At 41.2% G+C, this 18,052-nt stretch overlaps 1 protein-coding gene across 3 annotated transcripts in view; it reads left to right on the forward strand.

Moving 5' to 3' along the window:
• dnah9 (dynein, axonemal, heavy chain 9) overlaps window positions 1-15,003 on the forward strand; it is a 149,130-nt gene extending 134,127 nt beyond the window's left edge. For all 3 annotated transcript variants that reach the window (XM_020611726.1, XM_020611728.1, XM_020611727.1), the window contains 5 exons: window positions 1,716-1,886; window positions 6,534-6,716; window positions 11,754-12,007; window positions 12,090-12,225; window positions 13,808-15,003. In XM_020611726.1, the coding sequence (XP_020467382.1) occupies window positions 1,716-1,886; window positions 6,534-6,716; window positions 11,754-12,007; window positions 12,090-12,225; window positions 13,808-14,035 (972 nt within the window). In that variant the 3' untranslated portion in view covers window positions 14,036-15,003. The remainder of the gene's footprint in view (window positions 1-1,715; window positions 1,887-6,533; window positions 6,717-11,753; window positions 12,008-12,089; window positions 12,226-13,807) is intronic.
• Window positions 15,004-18,052: the final 3,049 nt, after the last annotated feature.

The raw sequence follows: 18,052 nt of genomic DNA on the forward strand, positions 1-18,052 counted from the left end.
TATTTATCATCATTAGTCATTTAGGTCAACATTGGATCATTCAGAGATCCTCACTGAACTTCTGGAGAGAGTTTGCTGCACTGAAAGTAAAGGGGCTGAATAATTTTGCACGCCCAATTTTTCAGTTTTTTATTTGTTAAAAAAGTTTGAAATATCCAATAAATTTCGTTCCACTTCATGATTGTGTCCCACTTGTTGTTGATTCTTCACAAAAAATTACAGTTTTATGTGTTTATGTTTGAAGCCTGAAATGTGGCAAAAGGTCGCAAAGTTCAAGGGGGCCGAATACTTTCGCAAGGCACTGTATGATCTGTGAAAGCTCCAGGTATCATCAGGTTACTGCCTCGCCTCAGTCTACCTCATCTTGCTTGTCGTCTATTGTTAGTTAACAACACAACATTAACACAAACATTGATTTACAGCAGACATGAGCCACGTACTTGTATCAGCTGCTGCAGCACAACATGTGGAGACTCACATATTATTTATCATTATTTCAAATGAATAGAATAAGCAAAGCCAAGCATGTTGTAGTTGATTCTGTTTGGTATTTGGATTAATTGCAGTTTGGTTTGATTTTTTTTGCTTTTAAGCTGCAGGGGACCAGCTTCACCAGTGTCCCTTATGAAAAACTGATAACTGTCAACATTTATGTGAGAAACAGTTGTTCAGGTAACATGTTCTTGCACACAGTCCAGATTATCCAAATGAGGTCCCTGGGATCCTGGAGGGAGCGGAGAGTACTGCTTGAATTCCGTTGTCTCTCAGTCTAGGTGCTGCTCATTAGGCACATCCTGGCTTGTCATAGTGGCTCCAGTAGGAAGAGCTGGAGCGTTTTACATGTGGCTGTTACCACAGAGCCATTCTGGGGGCTGAGTGGTTAAAATTTGGCTGTTCATGCCTGTGGGTCCCCAGGGGTCTGTTAGGCCATCACCTCCCTCACAACCATCTGTATTAAATTTACAGTATATATAGGAGAGAAGAGAGATGGAACATACATGAAAAAGAACTGGTTGACTCAGCAGTTTTACTCCTTTTAAGTACTATATATATATATATATAGGTGGTTGCAGTCAGCAAATATTAGCCAGCAAGTACAGAGGAGATCAAACAAGTTGAGTACAACATGTTTCTGTATTAAAAGCCAGTATATTTTCCATCAAAACTTTCATCAGGACATTATGATTAGAAGAGCTTTTTTATTTAATGTAAAGTGCCTCACAAAAAGCAGCCTTTCACATTTGAGCTTCCACTTTCATCTGCACTAACTTAAAAGCATATTGATATTCATCATGGACCAGCAGATGGAAAATGCCACATTTCTTTCCCCTTGTCATAGTCATTAGCAGTCTGTCGATTGATCCTGAGTGTTTGATTTTTCACCCAAAAATATCTCAACATTTATATGGTTCCATTCTTGTCCTTTGTCATCAGTACTTTAGAAGAAACACCTTAGTAGGAAAAAAGGGACTTTTGAGTCTGGAAGTAATTACAGTTGGCAGTCTTCAAACTGTTCAACTAAAGTAACCTGGGTGATAGTTAGGGTTGGAGTTAAAATCAAACATTTATGTGACCTTTATGTCAGACAGGATTTTGTGCAAGTTTCATAATTATAGTCCATGTCTTCATGAATAAATTGAAGTTCAACAAGAAATTGGTACATTTATGTTAAAACCTCCTATGATACAAGTGTTCTGACATGATTTCTGCTCCAGTACATTGATGACACCCTGCCTGACGAGTCACCCTACCTGTATGGTCTTCATCCCAACGCTGAGATCGGCTTCCTCACACAAACCTCCGAGAAGCTTTTCCGCACTGTGCTGGAGATGCAGCCCAGGGATGGAGGAGTCGGTGAGGGCAGTGGGACGACACGAGAGGAGAAGGTAAAGACATGACTTCTACAGTGAGTCTTTAGTTGCAGTATAGAGCGTGACTGATCAGTGGATATTCAAGAGCAAGATGGACACCTGGAACCCCCGTGGTCGGTTACCAAGACTAAGTGAAGTGCCTTCTGAAAGTCTACTAGATGATGTAAATGCAGCACTAAGAACAATCCCTACTACGACCATCACTGAGACCAACAAGCTCATATATACCACAGCAACCGTGATCCTTGAGATGCTTGGCTATAAGTTCAACAAAGGCCATAAGGAGCAGTATCCTCCATGGCGAAGGAGGTTGGAGACCAAGATCAAGGTAGCAAGCAGAGAAGTTAGCCAGCTATCAGAATTGCAGAAAGGAACGATGAAGAAAGGGGTACCTAAGAAGTACAACTCACTATCCATACCTGAGGCCTTGGAGACTGCCAAGCAAAGGCTCACAGCCCTGGCCACCCGGCTGCCACTGAACAGTTCTGGAAGAGCATATGGGAGAAGGAGGCATCACATAACAACAATGCCCAGTGGCTGGGGGGCCAAAGAGCAGACCACAGCAACCTGACCCAGTAATCATCACAGTGGCAGACATTCAAGAGCGGGTCTCAAGTATGAAGAGCTGGACAGCACCAGGCCCTGACACAATCCACGCCTACTGGTTAGAGAAGCTAACTTCACTCTATGAGCGCCTGGCGGGACAAATGAATCAGCTACTAATGGATGGAACCCACCCTGAGTGGTTAACTGAAGGCCGGACAGTCCTGATCCTGAAGGACCCTCAGAAGGGAGCAGTACCATCCAACTACCACTCAATAACCTGCCTCTGCACAACATGGAAGCTCCTGTCAGGCATTATAGCAGCTAAGATGAGCAGGCGCATGAGGGAAAGTAGTCCCTCGAGACTGCAAGACCAGGTATACCAACCTGTGCACTGCCTGGATTGACTACAAGAAAGCCTATGACTCAATGCCTCACACATGGATCCTGGAATGCTTGGAACTGTACAACATCGACAGGACTCTAAGAGCCTTCATCAAGAACTCAATGGGAATGTGGAAAACAACCCTAGAGGCCAACTTCAAGCCAATTGCACAAGTCAACATCAAGTGCGGTATCTACCAAGGAGATGCTCCATCCCCGCTGCTGTTCTGCATAGGCCTGAACCCCCTACCATTCGACCAGACTTATCCAGGCCGAATGACATTCTGATGTCCTGGCTGTAGATCCTAGTAGTGTGGATCAGTGAATTGATGTCTCGTTCACTCCTGGCATCCATGGATGTCATCCATGTAAGGGACGTGGCTGATGGTTGCTCCATTCTATAGTCGGTATCCGTAACCACTCTTGGTGATGATCTGGCTGAGAGGGTTCAGCCCTATGCAGAACTTACATTCATGTGATTGTTGAACATGTAATCATCATTAGTGATCATTGATCATTAATATGTTGCTACAACAGCTGCCCACACGTCTGGCAAGCAGTTCTACTAGAATATGGCACCTGGCTATAAAAAAAAAAACTAGAATTACCACTTTGTGGTTTTGTGCCTAGGCTAAGCAGTCAAATTCATGAGAATGGGATTAGGAGTCGTTAGCCATCACATCAAAGAAACATTACCATTCTACAGTTATGGAGGATTTTTTATGCAAGTAAACACTGAATGCTACTTGCACCACTGCATTTTATATGTTTCCCCAAAATATACTTTAACATTTTTGCCATCTTTGCAAACTTTGGAGCTTTACTAGAATATCAAATCAGATTCTCTCAGATTCTGTGAGTTTGAATAATGTTTGTTGCTCAGCATAAGACTTGTTATGATGAGTCCACTTGCTGGACAGTGAGGATTAATGGGGTAAAATGGTAATATTTGAATTTGAGTTATGATTTTGTGATGATATTCTGCCTTGAAAAGTCAAGTCATTATACAGGAGATATCCGGAGCACATACATGCATTTAAACCAAGACCTTTCACAAAGACGACTGTCTTACTGAAGTTCGGGAAAGAGCACCAAATCTTAAATGTATGATGACAACAGGTGACATTTCCTGGTGCTGCTGAACACTGAATTGAAAATAAATTGCAGACCAACTGTTTGGAGACTCTGACAGCAGCCAGGGTGATTTTTACAGGCATGGCATTTTCTGGTGCATTTTCTGGTTCAGTACCACTCTGAAATAAAACATTTCTGAATGTAAAAACAAATATTCTTTCAGAGACAGTGCAGCCCTGTGCATTCCTTCAAAGTGTCACCTTTTTAATAATGTAAATAAGGGTCTTGGTTGTCTGAGTGTTGGTTTTGTTAAAAAGTAATTTATGCTTACTGTTGCTTGAAACAAGCAAGATATAATCCAGGCTTTTAAAACTTGTATTACAAGAAGCTTGATTTTGCTCCTGAAATAACTTCTTTTTTAATAAAAAGCAGTTTTACTTTTAAGCTTCTGAATGATGAGGCGCTTCTTAGCCATAAATTAGAACATAATAATTGCATGTTGATCAGTGTTAATTACTAGTGATAAAGTTAAATTTTGGTGTTTCCTTAGTTTATGCCACTCGTGTATTAGCATTACATTCAAGTCCCAGTGGTAATCATCTGTTTCATTGAAAGATAAATACAATGTGATGTGTGAGAAACTCAGACAGTTGTTTAACAGCATTTACAGCCATTCTGAACCATCTGCATAAGTAAATATTCATCCGCCTCAGAATCAAACAAATTTTCAAACACTTTTTGAAGTTGCAACTCTTTCTCCAGTCCAGGTGGCCTCCAGCAGCCAGATTTGTTCAAATAAGTGCATGGCGTGCCAAATGTGATCAATTTGACATGCTGCAAATTGATCTTAATGCTTTTCACAGTGCAGTGGTTGAAAGGAAGCCATCATGGAGAAAATACGAGGAAACTGTTTCCCTCCTGACTGATACACTGGTTAAGCCTGAGATGAAGCTTAGCATGAAAGGTAATCAGGATAACCAGTTAAACCAGGTTTACTTGAGTAGGTCAGGCTTACTTTGAGGAAATCCTGTTTGATAAAGGAGGTTTAGAGAAGTTCAGGTTTAACCAGTATTACAATCAATCTGCCAGGCTGAAACACTCCCCGACAGTCCCTCTGTACAGCTACGCTTTCAGCCGTCAGTCAGTTTGCTGTTCATGTGCAGTTAATCACATTTTGATGTGCGCTGCAGTTTTTGTGCAGATAGAATCTGAGCTCTTAGCATTTTCAGTCTAAAGTATCTGAACTTCTTCAGTTAACTTGTGCACTTTAAAAGCACTGTAGTATACTGTAAAATTGTGCTAAACAGTAAACAGTTTTGGCAAATACAGACCAGACAGCCCCTCTGAAGCTAGAGACATTATTTCCACCTTAAGGACAGAGGATGTTACTTATACAAACAAGCAAAATCCATTTGATATTAAACTGTAGTTTCTAGAAAATATGAATGCTAACATATCTTTAAGCACTAATGATAAACGAAGTTTCTGATTATTCATGCAGGGCTTGAACCCATGCTGTTATTAATACAAGCCGAGTACTGCAGCAAGCAAAGCTACTCCCAAGTTGTGTCTGAGCTCACTAATGGATTGAGACATGTTGCTGAAAGTTCTCTTGTGTGTTAATTGCAGTGGTTTGATTAATGCTTGTTTGATTAATCTATATTTTATGTTTAATACATGCTACTCTGTGACAGTGAACAATGCAGTGTTCATTTTTGTCTGTTTTGAAGTCATGAACGATTAGTTTTTAAATCAGACTTGACTTGACCTCATTAGCTCAGAGTCAGGAACGGCTTCTTCCTGGTTCAGTTTGTTAGGCTTCTTCAAGACAGGTTTTCTGGTTGCTGGTCCATTGGTCATGCTAGTCTCGAAGGAAATGTGTGCATTGTAACTTAGGTCAGACTTATTTAAACCTCTTTTATAAAACAAAATTTACTGACAGTCTGATTTCCTGAAGAAAGACTGTTTTAGTTACAGTAACTCTGATCTGGTCTTACTCTATCAAACATCCTTCTAGTGTCAATCTTCTAAGGCAGTGCATGCTGTGTTATCAGTGTGTGTGTTTTCGTTCCTTAACGTATTATGATGCGTGACCTTTGAGGCTCAGAAGCCTGGATACTCCTGTCCTAACAGATGACAGCCATGCAGAGCTTACCAACAAGGCCCACTTTGTATTCAGTGTGCTCAGTAGCTGCCAAACAAAGATCAGATATTTGAACTAAAAAATCCATAGATATGATGACCTCATATCCTTTGTTCAGCACCTAATCCACTGATTGATTGCTAACGCCGGTTGCCCTGGGAAAATGTTGACACAGACATTAGCTTTCATCACTTACCCACAAAAATATGATGTGAGCATTGATTTTCTGAAGGGATTAGACTTATTGAAAACAAAGAGCTGCCATTGCAAAATATCTCATGAATATTTATGGAACTGTCTATTTCAAACTGTAACGGTTTCTCAGGCTGTCAGCACTGGCAGCACTGAGATTGTCTGACATAGATAACCTCAATGTCTCATCAGTCTTTCATTTCAAGGAATTTTCTCTCTCTCTTTGGGTTTTTTGTATCCTGAGTTTTTTTAACAGTAAAGATGGATCAAACTGTGTGTTTTTACCTTCAATTCATTCACTGACACACTCCTTCCTTTATTATCAGGTGCGTGCAGTGTTAGAGGAGATCATGGATAGACTCCCGGAGGCTTTCAACATGGCCGAGCTGCTGGGGAAAGCAGAAGAGCGAACGCCCTACCAGGTGGTGGCGCTGCAGGAGTGTGAGCGCATGAACCTCCTCACCCAGGAGATCAGACGCTCCCTCCATGAGCTCAGCCTGGGACTGAAGGTGGGGAGACTCTGATGCCAGCAGTGAGGTCAAAAGGGCGTCAATGCTATGCATGTATTTGCTTGAACAATGTCTTAATCCTTGAACCTCATCAGAAGTTTGTTCCCCATAGCAACAGATTTAACCAAGGCTTTTTAATTTGTGATTTCAGTGAGAAGGAAACAGTAAATTCTTGATTTGAGAGTACAGATTACTGTAGTATTTAACCATGCATTAATTGATCTAAGCCATAAATATAACACAACCATAAAGAAACAGTTGCCAGCATCAAGCCGCATTGGCATTTATTGAGAGTTGTGTTTCTGTCCACTGAACGGTAGTCATTTTCCTTCTAGCTTTGTTTTGGTCTTCAAAGATCTGGCTTCTTGGAGAAAATGTCCTCTGGTCTGATGAAACAACAATTGAACAGTTGGGCCATAATGACCGGCATTAAGTGGGAGCGGCAGCATCATGTTGTGGGGTGCTTTGTTGCAGGAGGGACTGGGGCACTTCACAAAATAGATGACATCACGAGGAAGGAAGATGAATGGGGGGAGGATTGGGCAAAAATTCCAGCAACTTATTTTAAGAAGCTTGTGGAAGGCATCCTGTAACATTTGATCCAGGTTAACCAATTTAAAGCCAATGCCACCAAATACTGAGTGTACGTAAACTTCTGACCCACAGAAGAAATAAAAGCTGACATAAAAACTGAGTTTAAATGCATTTGGCTTGGGTGTATGTTAACTTCTGACTTCAGCTGTACATACATTTCAAGTGTAGCCAGTAAAGTTTTTCTTCTACAAGGTGTTTCTGCTCTTCTGTGCGCTTTTTGTACACCAAGCGCTTCCAGTGTGTGAGTCAAAACGGTATAGATGTGAGCGTGAGCCTAGCATGAGGTCCACGCAAGATGCCACATGGCCAGTACAGAATGGCTAAGCTAACAATAGGCCGATTCCAATCTCTAGCCGATCAATCAGTGCGTCTTTAGTTTAAAATAACAAGTACTGTAAAAATACAGAGCACTAGCTAACCAGTGACTCAGTTTGTGCCTCACACACAGCTGCTGGTCACATTAACATAAACAATCCTGACAAGAGTCAAAAATGATGTTGAACATGAACAAGATTTATTCCTCTGCAGTGGCTGTAAACACAACACACCATCTTGTTGATAATTCTACCAGATACAGAGCTTAACACGATACACAGAAACATTAACCATGATAACAGCAGTGCTACTGCATCATACTGACATTCTCCACAGACAAACACTAACCAGAGTGCTGTTCACCCAGGTGACTCTCTCAAAGATACATAAAGATGCTTGTGGTGACTGTCAAAGCTCCACCAGACTCTGTCAGTACAGCGAAGAAAAGGAAAGTCTAACAGCAGCTTCTTAGGGCCGTTAGCGGAGGTCAGTCAGTCCCCCTGACCCTCCAAATCACACTTAATGTATGGGAGAGACGCATCTAGCAGAATTTGAGGAAAGCTGTATAACAATAAACACCAAAACTACGTTTCTTTATTTGCTGATTACACTCACACTTCCAGTACCAGTAACATCCCACCACTCCTTACAAATTTAAAACTGGTTTGGAACTGCCATAGAGTAAACTGACTCTTGTAGGATCAGCTAAACTTGAGGCTCTTGCAGACAATGGTCATTCATGAGGTTCATATTTTGCATACATGGTGCAGATTTGTACATCTTCAAGATTTTCAGGAAGGAAGCATCACCACTGTTTTGTAGGGAGTACCTTTAATGAATTACTTAGTGGAACTGTTTCTCGTTTGGTTGAGGATTCTCTCTCTGTAAATCATTTCAACTTAGAAACACAAGTTCTCTGCTGCCTTTTAATTGTAAATTAACCATCTTCTGTTCAATACAGTGTTATTTTATGAGTTTTGAAAATGTAAAACTAATTCAGTTAACCAAACCTGAGAAAACAAAAAAAGAATGTGAAATGTCAGTAACAGTAGAGAAAACGATTGATTTCAGCTTTTATTTCTTCCATCACATTCCCAGTGTTTCAGAAGTTTACATACACTCAGTTGTTATTTGGTAGCTTTGCCTTTAAATTGTTGAACTTAGGTCAAACATTTCAGGACGCCTTCTACAAGCTTCTTACAATAAGCTGCTGGAATTTTCACCCATTCCTCCTGAACTGGTGGAACTCAGTCAGGTTTATAGGCCTCCTTGCTCACACACACACATATTTCTTCAGTTCTTCCCACATATTTTCTATTGGACTGAGGTCAGGGCTTTGTGGTGGCCACTCCAATACCTTGACTTTGTTGTCCTTAAGCCATTTTGCCACAACCTTGGAAGTCTGCTTGGGCTCATTGTCCATTGAAAGACCCACTGTGACCAAGCTTTAACTTCCTGGCTGATGTCTTGAGATGTTGCTTCAATATATCCACATCATCTTCCTTCCTCATGATGCCATCTATTTTGTGAAGTGTCCCAGTCCCTCCTGCAGCAAAGCACCGCCACAACATTCAGTTTTAAATTTTATTCAGTTTTATTTGTGCAGCACCAATCACAACAAAAGTTATTTCCTGACACTTTACACAGTAAAGTCTAGACCTTACTATGATTAATATTATAAAGGGAAAAACCCAACAAATCCCCCTTGAGCAGCGCTTGGTGACAGCGGAGAGTAAAAACTCCCTTTAACAGAAGAAACCTCTGACAGACCTCGGCTCTTGGTGGGCGGCCTTCTGCCTCGACCGGTTGGGGTGAGTGGATAGGATAGGAGAGACAAAAGAAGAAAAGCATCAGGACACAACAAACACAACAACACACAATCAACATGATGCTGCCACCCCTGTGCTTCATGGTTGGGATGGTGTTCTTTGGTTTGCAAGCCTCCCCCTTTTTCCTCTAGACATAACGTTGGTCATTATGGCCAAACAGTAAAATTTTTGTTTCATCAGACCAGAGGACATTTCTCCAAAAAGTCAGATCTTTGTCCTCGTGCAGCTGTAAACCGTAGTCTGCCTCTTTTATGGTGGTCTTGGAGCAGTGGCTTCTTCCCTTCAGGTTATGTCGATATAGGACTGGTTTTACTGTGGGTATAGATACTTTGGTAACTGTTTCCTCCACTGTCTTCATAAGGTCCTTCGCTGTCAGCCCTGTGATAGACTGGCAACCTGCACAGGGTGTACCCTGCCCCTTACCCAATATCAGCTTTATGTACATTTGCATAAATTTGCATATTCATAGATCCTGGAATGCACAATGAGGGGCCTATTACAGAGGTTCACCAAACTTTTTTAAGGAAAAACTGTTAGACTATATATTGCTTAAGTGTTTTTATATGCAAATATAAATTCTAAAATGTCTCAAATATATTCAACTAATTTCTTGTGTCCTATTTTAAATTACCCTTGTCCACAGATCCCATACTGCGAACCACAGGCCCCACAGGGAGTGTGCTAAGAGCGAAATACCTTAAATATAAAATAACTTCAAGTGAACAGTCAAAATGTACAACCTTCTGTTTTCCTCAAAACGCCTGACTTTCTATGTTGGCTCAGCTGCTGTTGACACTGACGAGCTGCTGCATTAATATTCCTGCATAACTAAGCCTTATTCTCTGTTCTTTGTCAGAAGCCCAGTCTTAAGAGTGACTCAGAGATCTGGCTTACAGACGAGCAGAAAGGAATAAGACATCTCTGTGTTTCAAGTCTGACTGAGTCGTGTGTTAACAGCAAATGAAAAGAGAAAGATTGTGTTAAAATGTGTACAAGTGTTTGTCAGGAGTTATGAGGCTTCGATCTCCCGACTCTACAAGCCTCAATAAATTGGCTCAGTGATTTAAAAGCTATGCAGACTGTACCAGCAAATCGAATCATATTTCATCTTTATAGTGGAATAGGAACTATCAGAATGTTAACCTTGGCAAAGTGGTGCAGCAGTGCCATGGTGTGCTGTGAATGAACCGACAAATTAGGAATATTTTGAGGTTGCAGAGGTGAAAGGTTCGCGGTAGCTGCACCAATGTAGATATGTCTACAGAACTTTATCTCCCTCATAAAGAATTGGTATGACTGTCACACATCTGTAGATCAGTAACACGTCAGCTCCAGTATCATTGGTCATCACTGTTTTCACATGTATGCTGTCTCATTAGTTTTTTGTGCCATCTTCTCTTGGCTATCTTGCAGCATGTTTCCTTATCTGGTATGATGTACTTGTCTTCGTGTTTATGTATGCATCAGTGGTTTCTGAGGATTTGTTACAGTTCAACACCTTCTGCGGCTGGGAGGTGTCACCTCCAATGTTTAGCTGCTAAGACAAACAGGAAGTGGCACATTAAACCCTCAGTTCTTTCCTGTAATGAAGAACAACAATGAAGAACCTGTATGTAAAAAATGAGGCAGCATCTGTCATCCTAATAAAAGTTGATATTGTTCAGATGACCAGAAAGAGGATGAAAGCCAAACTATAGGCTACAACAAATTTTTCTGATATCCAGTAAAAAAAACAGGAACCTCAACCTTACGTTCATCTTGACTCTAAGGCTTATGAGGAGGTGAATTATATCTTATTTTTGGGTTGGCTGTGGCTGAGCAGGCAAAGAAGAGCCAGTCGTCCACCAACCACAGGGTCGGCCAAAACAAAGGATGCTATCATAGCTTCTTAGCTCCTCTGTCATAGTGTAAATTGCTTGACAAGAGGTTTATGGAGCAAACCACCCATCACTGACTGATCTACTTAGTTAAAAGACTAACTAGGTCAGAGAGTTATTCTGAGCATTATTGCCATCATATTTTGCACTGGTTTTCACTTTATTGTTTAGCTTGTTAGCTACCGTAGTTGACCAGCTAGCCCTGCAAGTAGGTACTATAGTATGTCAGTTGCTATTTCACTGACACATAGATGATTTTCACTGGCCTTAAAGAGCATTACTGGTCACCCATTAACTTTTTTCTTACTTTCAGTAATAAAAAAAATACATTTGAACCTTACTTTGACAGTTATGTTTGACAGCAAAATGGATGGGTTCAGCTGACTCAAAATGCTCTTTTGTCTGTGACCTTCTCCCTTCAGGGAGAGTTAACCATGACCAGTGACATGGAGAGCCTTCAGAATGCCATATTCTTGGATGTAGTCCCTGACAGATGGACCAAGCGGGCTTACCCATCCATGTGTGGCCTAGCCCTGTGGTTCACTGACCTGCTGGCCAGGATCAAGGAGTTAGAAGCCTGGTCAACTGACTTTGTATTACCCTCTGCGGTGTGGCTGGCCGGCTTCTTCAACCCTCAGTCCTTCCTCACAGCCATCATGCAGGCTATGGCTCGAAGGTACAGTTGGATGTGTTGAGGGCTTAACACATGTAGGCTGATATTTAATGGAAACCACATACATCTCTCTGTGTATGTACAGAAATGAGTGGCCTCTTGACAGTATGGGTCTCCAGTGTGATGTTACCAAGAAGAATCGTGAGGACTTCAGTTCCCCACCGCGCGAAGGGGCCTATGTACATGGGCTATACATGGAAGGCGCACGCTGGGACACACAGGTGCATGAGTTGTTAATTGCTCTGTTTAGCTGACTGTCATCACGTTAGCAAATGACACAATGAGGAAGGTGTGGGATGGTGTACAAACTCCAAAACAGCACACTTGGAATCACAAGCACCTTATACAGAAATCTTCCTTTACACACTACTTCTGCTGATAGATGGTAGACTGACACATGAACTGAGGCAAGCTAACCTCAAAATGTATCTTTAAACTGAGTTAAGTAAAGCAACTGCAGTATTTTTGCCCTTGAGGATTTCCACATTCCTTATGCGACTTAAATTTTCTCCTTTGCAACCCGCTTGCATTCAGCTCTCGGAGCACAGCACATTACTCAGCTTCCCAGGGATCTATCTATCTACATACATACAGTTACTGTATATGCAGCCTGCTTTCAAGGAGCATCCCTGTAGATTTCTTAATTAAGGAATGTGCAGTGTGTGCATTTGAACGCTTAGATCATCCTTTACAGGAGTGGTTCCCTTTTTCTTCATTAAGTTGGAGATTCAGGTAAACAGACAGGTGGACAGACGGGCCATGGGGCTTCTCCTCTCTTCTTCTCCTCCTCCTTTCCTAATGTCCTCATCTCAGCCCCAAAGCCGGTTCTGTGCCTCTGGTGCAGTGTAGCACAGTGTTGGTAGAAAAGTAAGCAGTCCTCCATCTGAACACAACTCAGTGTAGCACTGAAAGTCAAAGATTTATTTTAAACCTACTCATCTATATTAATGAACCTTGGCGTTTTATTCAGAGGGGTTTCAGCCTTCAAATACCACTAGACACTGTGTATGATAAACACCTTGGGGGCTGAATGGATGAGACAAATGAACAGGGCAAGCTTCTGTGTTTCTGTGATAGACATCACTTAATGATGATGAGTAAGTTGGAGTACTTACTGCACTTATTTCTTTCAATAAGCCGTGAGACAATAAACGGACATCTGTTGCCATAGTAGCAGTGTATATACTTTATCCAGTGGTGTAAAACTAATATATAATCAATCTCAATGAACCCACATGACCCTCTTTATGGTACCCATTATTTGTATTCACTCATTTTGACATAAAGTTAGTAGTATTTAACACCACTAAAGATTTATAGCAATTGCAGATGCAATTAGGGCTTTGTCCTCAGAGCTTTCCAAAGTCATCAGGATTTACATTCATTCCTGAAAGTCACTGTGCATGCACGGAGAAACTTGTGTTTGTCAGGCACTAAGTATAGGAGGATTAATTAATGAGACAGACCACTCTGTTTCAGTGTTGAGAGAGAGTGTATTCTGAGGCAGGGCAGCTTGACTTCCATTCAAACGCTGCTGACTTTCATTACTTTTCAAGGGCACCACCACATGTCTTCTGCAAACTCAAAGTCAAATATTGCTTGTGCCAACATTAAGAAACATCACTGTTTTTTTTCTTCCTCTTACTAAAGAGCATTATTAAATGCGTTGGACAATGTTTTTAACCATGCATAATGCAAATGTATAACATCCGTCAGATCTGTTAAATGCTTCTGTCTGTGGTTGACTTGCTTACCCCCTCCCCTCCCTCTCCCTTCACCTCCTGTGTTTTCTTTCTTTTTCAGACTGGCATTATTGTAGATGCCCGGCTGAAAGAGCTCACCCCGACCATGCCGGTGATCTTCATCAGGGCCATCCCAGTGGACAAACAGGAGAGCAGGAACGTCTACCAGTGTCCTGTCTACAAGACCCGTCAGAGGGGACCTACATACGTGTGGACCTTCAACCTGAAGACCAAAGACAACCCCTCCAAGTGGACCTTAGCCGGAGTGGCCTTACTTCTGCATATCTAGCAGGAGTTTATTTGTGCTGTTATAAATATGGTGATGGTGCCAGAAGAGTTAATAGTTAGAATCACATTTGGACCTACACTGTGTACTGTAAACACTGAAAGAAGAAATAACTGTTCTCTCACAAATGAAATAACTTAACTCATTCTCAATTCACTCAGGGGTTTTCTAGCTACAGCTTTATTTGGTCTGATAAGACCAATGGGTGTTAACTAATGTTAACAAAATTTAAGATAACTGACCTTACTGAGTCAGTTTATTGGCTTTTTTTACTTGTGATTCTTTTACACTAAGTTTTAGCACATACAGCTTTGTTAAGTGCCTAAATGTGCAGCGAAATTTCATTCAATTTTGTTCTTGCTGGAACAGACTTGAATGACAGTAAAGTCTATCTGTCTATCTGTCTGTCTGTCTGTCTGTCTACAGGGTGTGTGAAAAGTAACTAGGCATTAAAAATTGGCTATAATGCCTAGTTACTTTTCACCCACCCTGTAGTCACAGATAAACATTTCAGGGGTGAGCAACTGTGCATATTTCAGTTTCTACAGAGAGCACCTACAACACATTGTTTGACTCTCTCATTGTGTAGTTACTTTCTGGATGTTGCAATTCAAGATTTAGTTTCTTGCCATTTGGTGATCACCTTTAAATGCAGGTTTCTGGGCCTTTAATAGCTGTAGACTGTTAAACATCAAACATGACTGGCATGTAGACTTCGTTCGAACTGCTGCTTCTAAGTTATTAAAATGCTAATTGTCCTGTATGCGTGTGTGGAGAAATTCTTTGTCTGTGAGTCACTTTATGAGGAGGTGTTTTTAGACTGTGGCTGTTTGGGGAATATGACCACATAAATGTAACTACTGGATTATTCTACAGGTTATAGCTGAATGTAAATGTGTGAAAGTCCCTACACACATTTTCTAATAACAATCGTGTCTTAATTGACCATATACAGTATATATTTTTATGACTACAAATAAATTTAGATTTATTTTTTACTTTCTTCCAAAAAGCTTCCAGAATAAAGACACTTTATCTTGACATTCCAGACTGTGCAATTGGTTTTATTTTCACATACTCCTCAATATATCCCATTTTGGTGCCAATATGCAGTCGTTCCCCTATCTCCCGTTTCCAGTCTCCCAGTCCTGCATCTTCGCTGCTAGGTCTTTAGACCAACTTTCCCCCCTCCTCTCCTCCTCCTTCTACTTCACTCATTTCTTCTTTCCTCCCCATCTGAAATTAAAAAATCCTCTCTAAAGCAGCAAGTGTGGAGTCTCATAGATATATCGCTCAACATGTACATTAGAGGCGCGTGCACACACACTACAGTATAACTCTGCTCTAATAATCTCTCCCTTCCTCCCTTCTTTCTCTCTTGTTCTCTTGCTGTCTCAGCTCAGGTTCCCCGGTGTGTCCTTTATCTGGTTATTGGCGAGCCTTAACAATGCGCTTGGAGACAGAGAGGCATGAGGAGGAGGAGCAGATGAGGAGAAGTAGTAGGAGAAAAGCAATGATGCAGGGTGAGGCAATTTATGTAGACCCCCTGAATTACACCTCATGGCATTATGAAAATAGATCTTTCTTGTGTACGCATGCACAGTGCTCATGCAGCTGTAGTGCGGCTTTGCACAGGAGAAATTATTTTTACCCTTAGGCTACATTCACATTACATGCTGAAGTGGCCCAGCTCATATCAGATCTGGGCCACTTTCATATGTGGCCCTAGATTCGCTTCATATGCCGTCTGTGACTATGTGATCAATGTTATCTAAAGCAGGACTGAGCTACCTATATGTTAAATACTGTAGGTATTAATGAAAAGGGGGGTCTGGTTTAATATATAGAGACTAAATACCTTGAGGAGATTGTGCAGAGATTAGCACAGTGGATATACTGCACTGTATGGAGAATGCTCCACCCTTATGGGAAGGAATACACATTGCTCAGGGAGACGCTCAGTTTAATTAGGTTTTTATGTTTCAGAATTATGTAACTGCCATGTTTAGGTATTTTAATTAATGCCAGACCCAAGTCCAAAGACAGAGCGATGTGGTGGAGAATAACCAGGCTTTATTCAAAGCAATTAAATGAAACAGAAGAAGATTAAGCCACAAAAATAGAAAGCAGGGGAGCTTAATTCATAAACACAAAATCAGTTCCTTCACAGGTAATAAGTGAACACACTTTCTAAAAACAGGAAGTTCAGTAAGTCTGCTTTTTTTAAATCCTAATTTTTGTTTGCTCCTAATATGTTTAGATTATAGAACATTTTTCATATATGTTACAATATACAATTTTTGTCATTCTGACTGCCCATAATGTAAACCCATTATGTTAATTTATTCTGTACCTATGACAATTATTGCATGTCTGCCCCTCCTTAAAGAAAGGATCCCTCCTCTGTTGCTCTTCCATGTTCCCCCTTTAAATGGTTCTGATTTGGGGAATTTTTCCTTATTTGATTTGATGGTCTAAGGACAGAGGGGTTTGTATGCTGTATGGATTGTAAAACTCCTTTAGACAAATTTGTGATTTTCTGTTTTGGACCATATAAATAAAAAGATACAACTTGATTTCTGTGGTAGGCTTAGCAAACATTTCTTAACACTGAGCAGATGAATAATCTGAATCAAAAGAAACATTAGTATATTTCTGAGTATGGTAAATATAAAATATAGGAAGAAACTACTGCTACTACTACTTCTCTTATAGTAGAAAGTAATAGGACAATCAAATGTGGACTATTAAATATCAGATCTCTCTCATCTAAATCTCTGTTAGTGAATGATTTGATAAGTGAACATCACATTGACTTATTGTGTCTTACTGAAACATGGTTACAGCAGGAAGAATATGTCAGTCTAAATGAATCCACCAGATAAAATAATCATAGTAGGCAACTTTAATATTCATGTAGTTGCTGACAATGACAGCCTCAACAATGCATTCTGTTCATTATTAGACTCAGTTGGCTTCTCTCAAACTGTAACTAAACCCACTCACTGTTTTAATCACACTCTTGATCTTGTTCTGACATATGGCATCGAAACTGAACACTTAATAGTTTTTCCCCATAACCCTCTTCTGTCTGACCATTTTCTAATAACTTTTGAATTTCCATTAATGGATTATACTCTATGTGGGAAACAATTCCACTACAGCAGATGTCTATCTGGCAATGCTGTTACCAAGTTTAAGGAAATAATTCCGTCTTTATCTACTTCAGTGCCATTTGCCAACACAGTGGAAGGAGGCCACCTTAACTTTACTCCCACACAAATCGATAATCTTGTTCATAGTACTGCAGCCTTCCTGCGTAATACACTTGATACCATTGCCCCTCTGAAAAGGAAGGCAGTGAAAGAGAGGAGGCTAGCCTCATGGTACAGCTCGCAGCCCTGGCTGCCTGAGGGCGGGACGGCCGGTAATGATCCTTCCGCAGGTTCACCTACGAAACCTTGTTACGACTTTTACTTCCTCTAGATAGTCAAGTTTGATCGTCTTCTCGGCGCTCCACCAGGGCCATGGCTGACACCAGGGCCGTGACCGACCCCGGAGGGGCCGATCCGAGGACCTCACTAAACCATCCAATCGGTAGTAGCGACGGGCGGTGTGTACAAGGGCAGGGACTTACTCAACGCGAGCTTATGACCCGCGCTTACTGGGAATTCCTTATTCATGTGAAATAATTACAATCCCCAATCCCTAGCACAAGTGGGGTTCAGCGGGTTACCCACGCCTCTTGGCAAAGGGTAGACACACGCTGATCCACTCAGTGTGGCGCGCGTGCAGCCCCAGACATCTAAGGGCATCACAGACCTGTTATTGCTCAATCTCGTGTGGCTGAACGCCACTTGTCCCTCTAAGAAGTTGGACGCCAACCGCACGTGGCCGTGTAACTAGTTAGCATGCCGAAGTCTCGTTCGTTATTGGAATTAACCAGACAAATCGCTCCACCAACTAAGAACGGCCATGCACCACCACCCACAGAATCGAGAAAGAGCTATCAATCTGTCA

Source organism: Monopterus albus, unplaced genomic scaffold, assembly GCF_001952655.1.
Source record: "Monopterus albus unplaced genomic scaffold, M_albus_1.0 scaffold117.1, whole genome shotgun sequence".
NCBI classification, from domain to species: domain Eukaryota; kingdom Metazoa; phylum Chordata; class Actinopteri; order Synbranchiformes; family Synbranchidae; genus Monopterus; species Monopterus albus.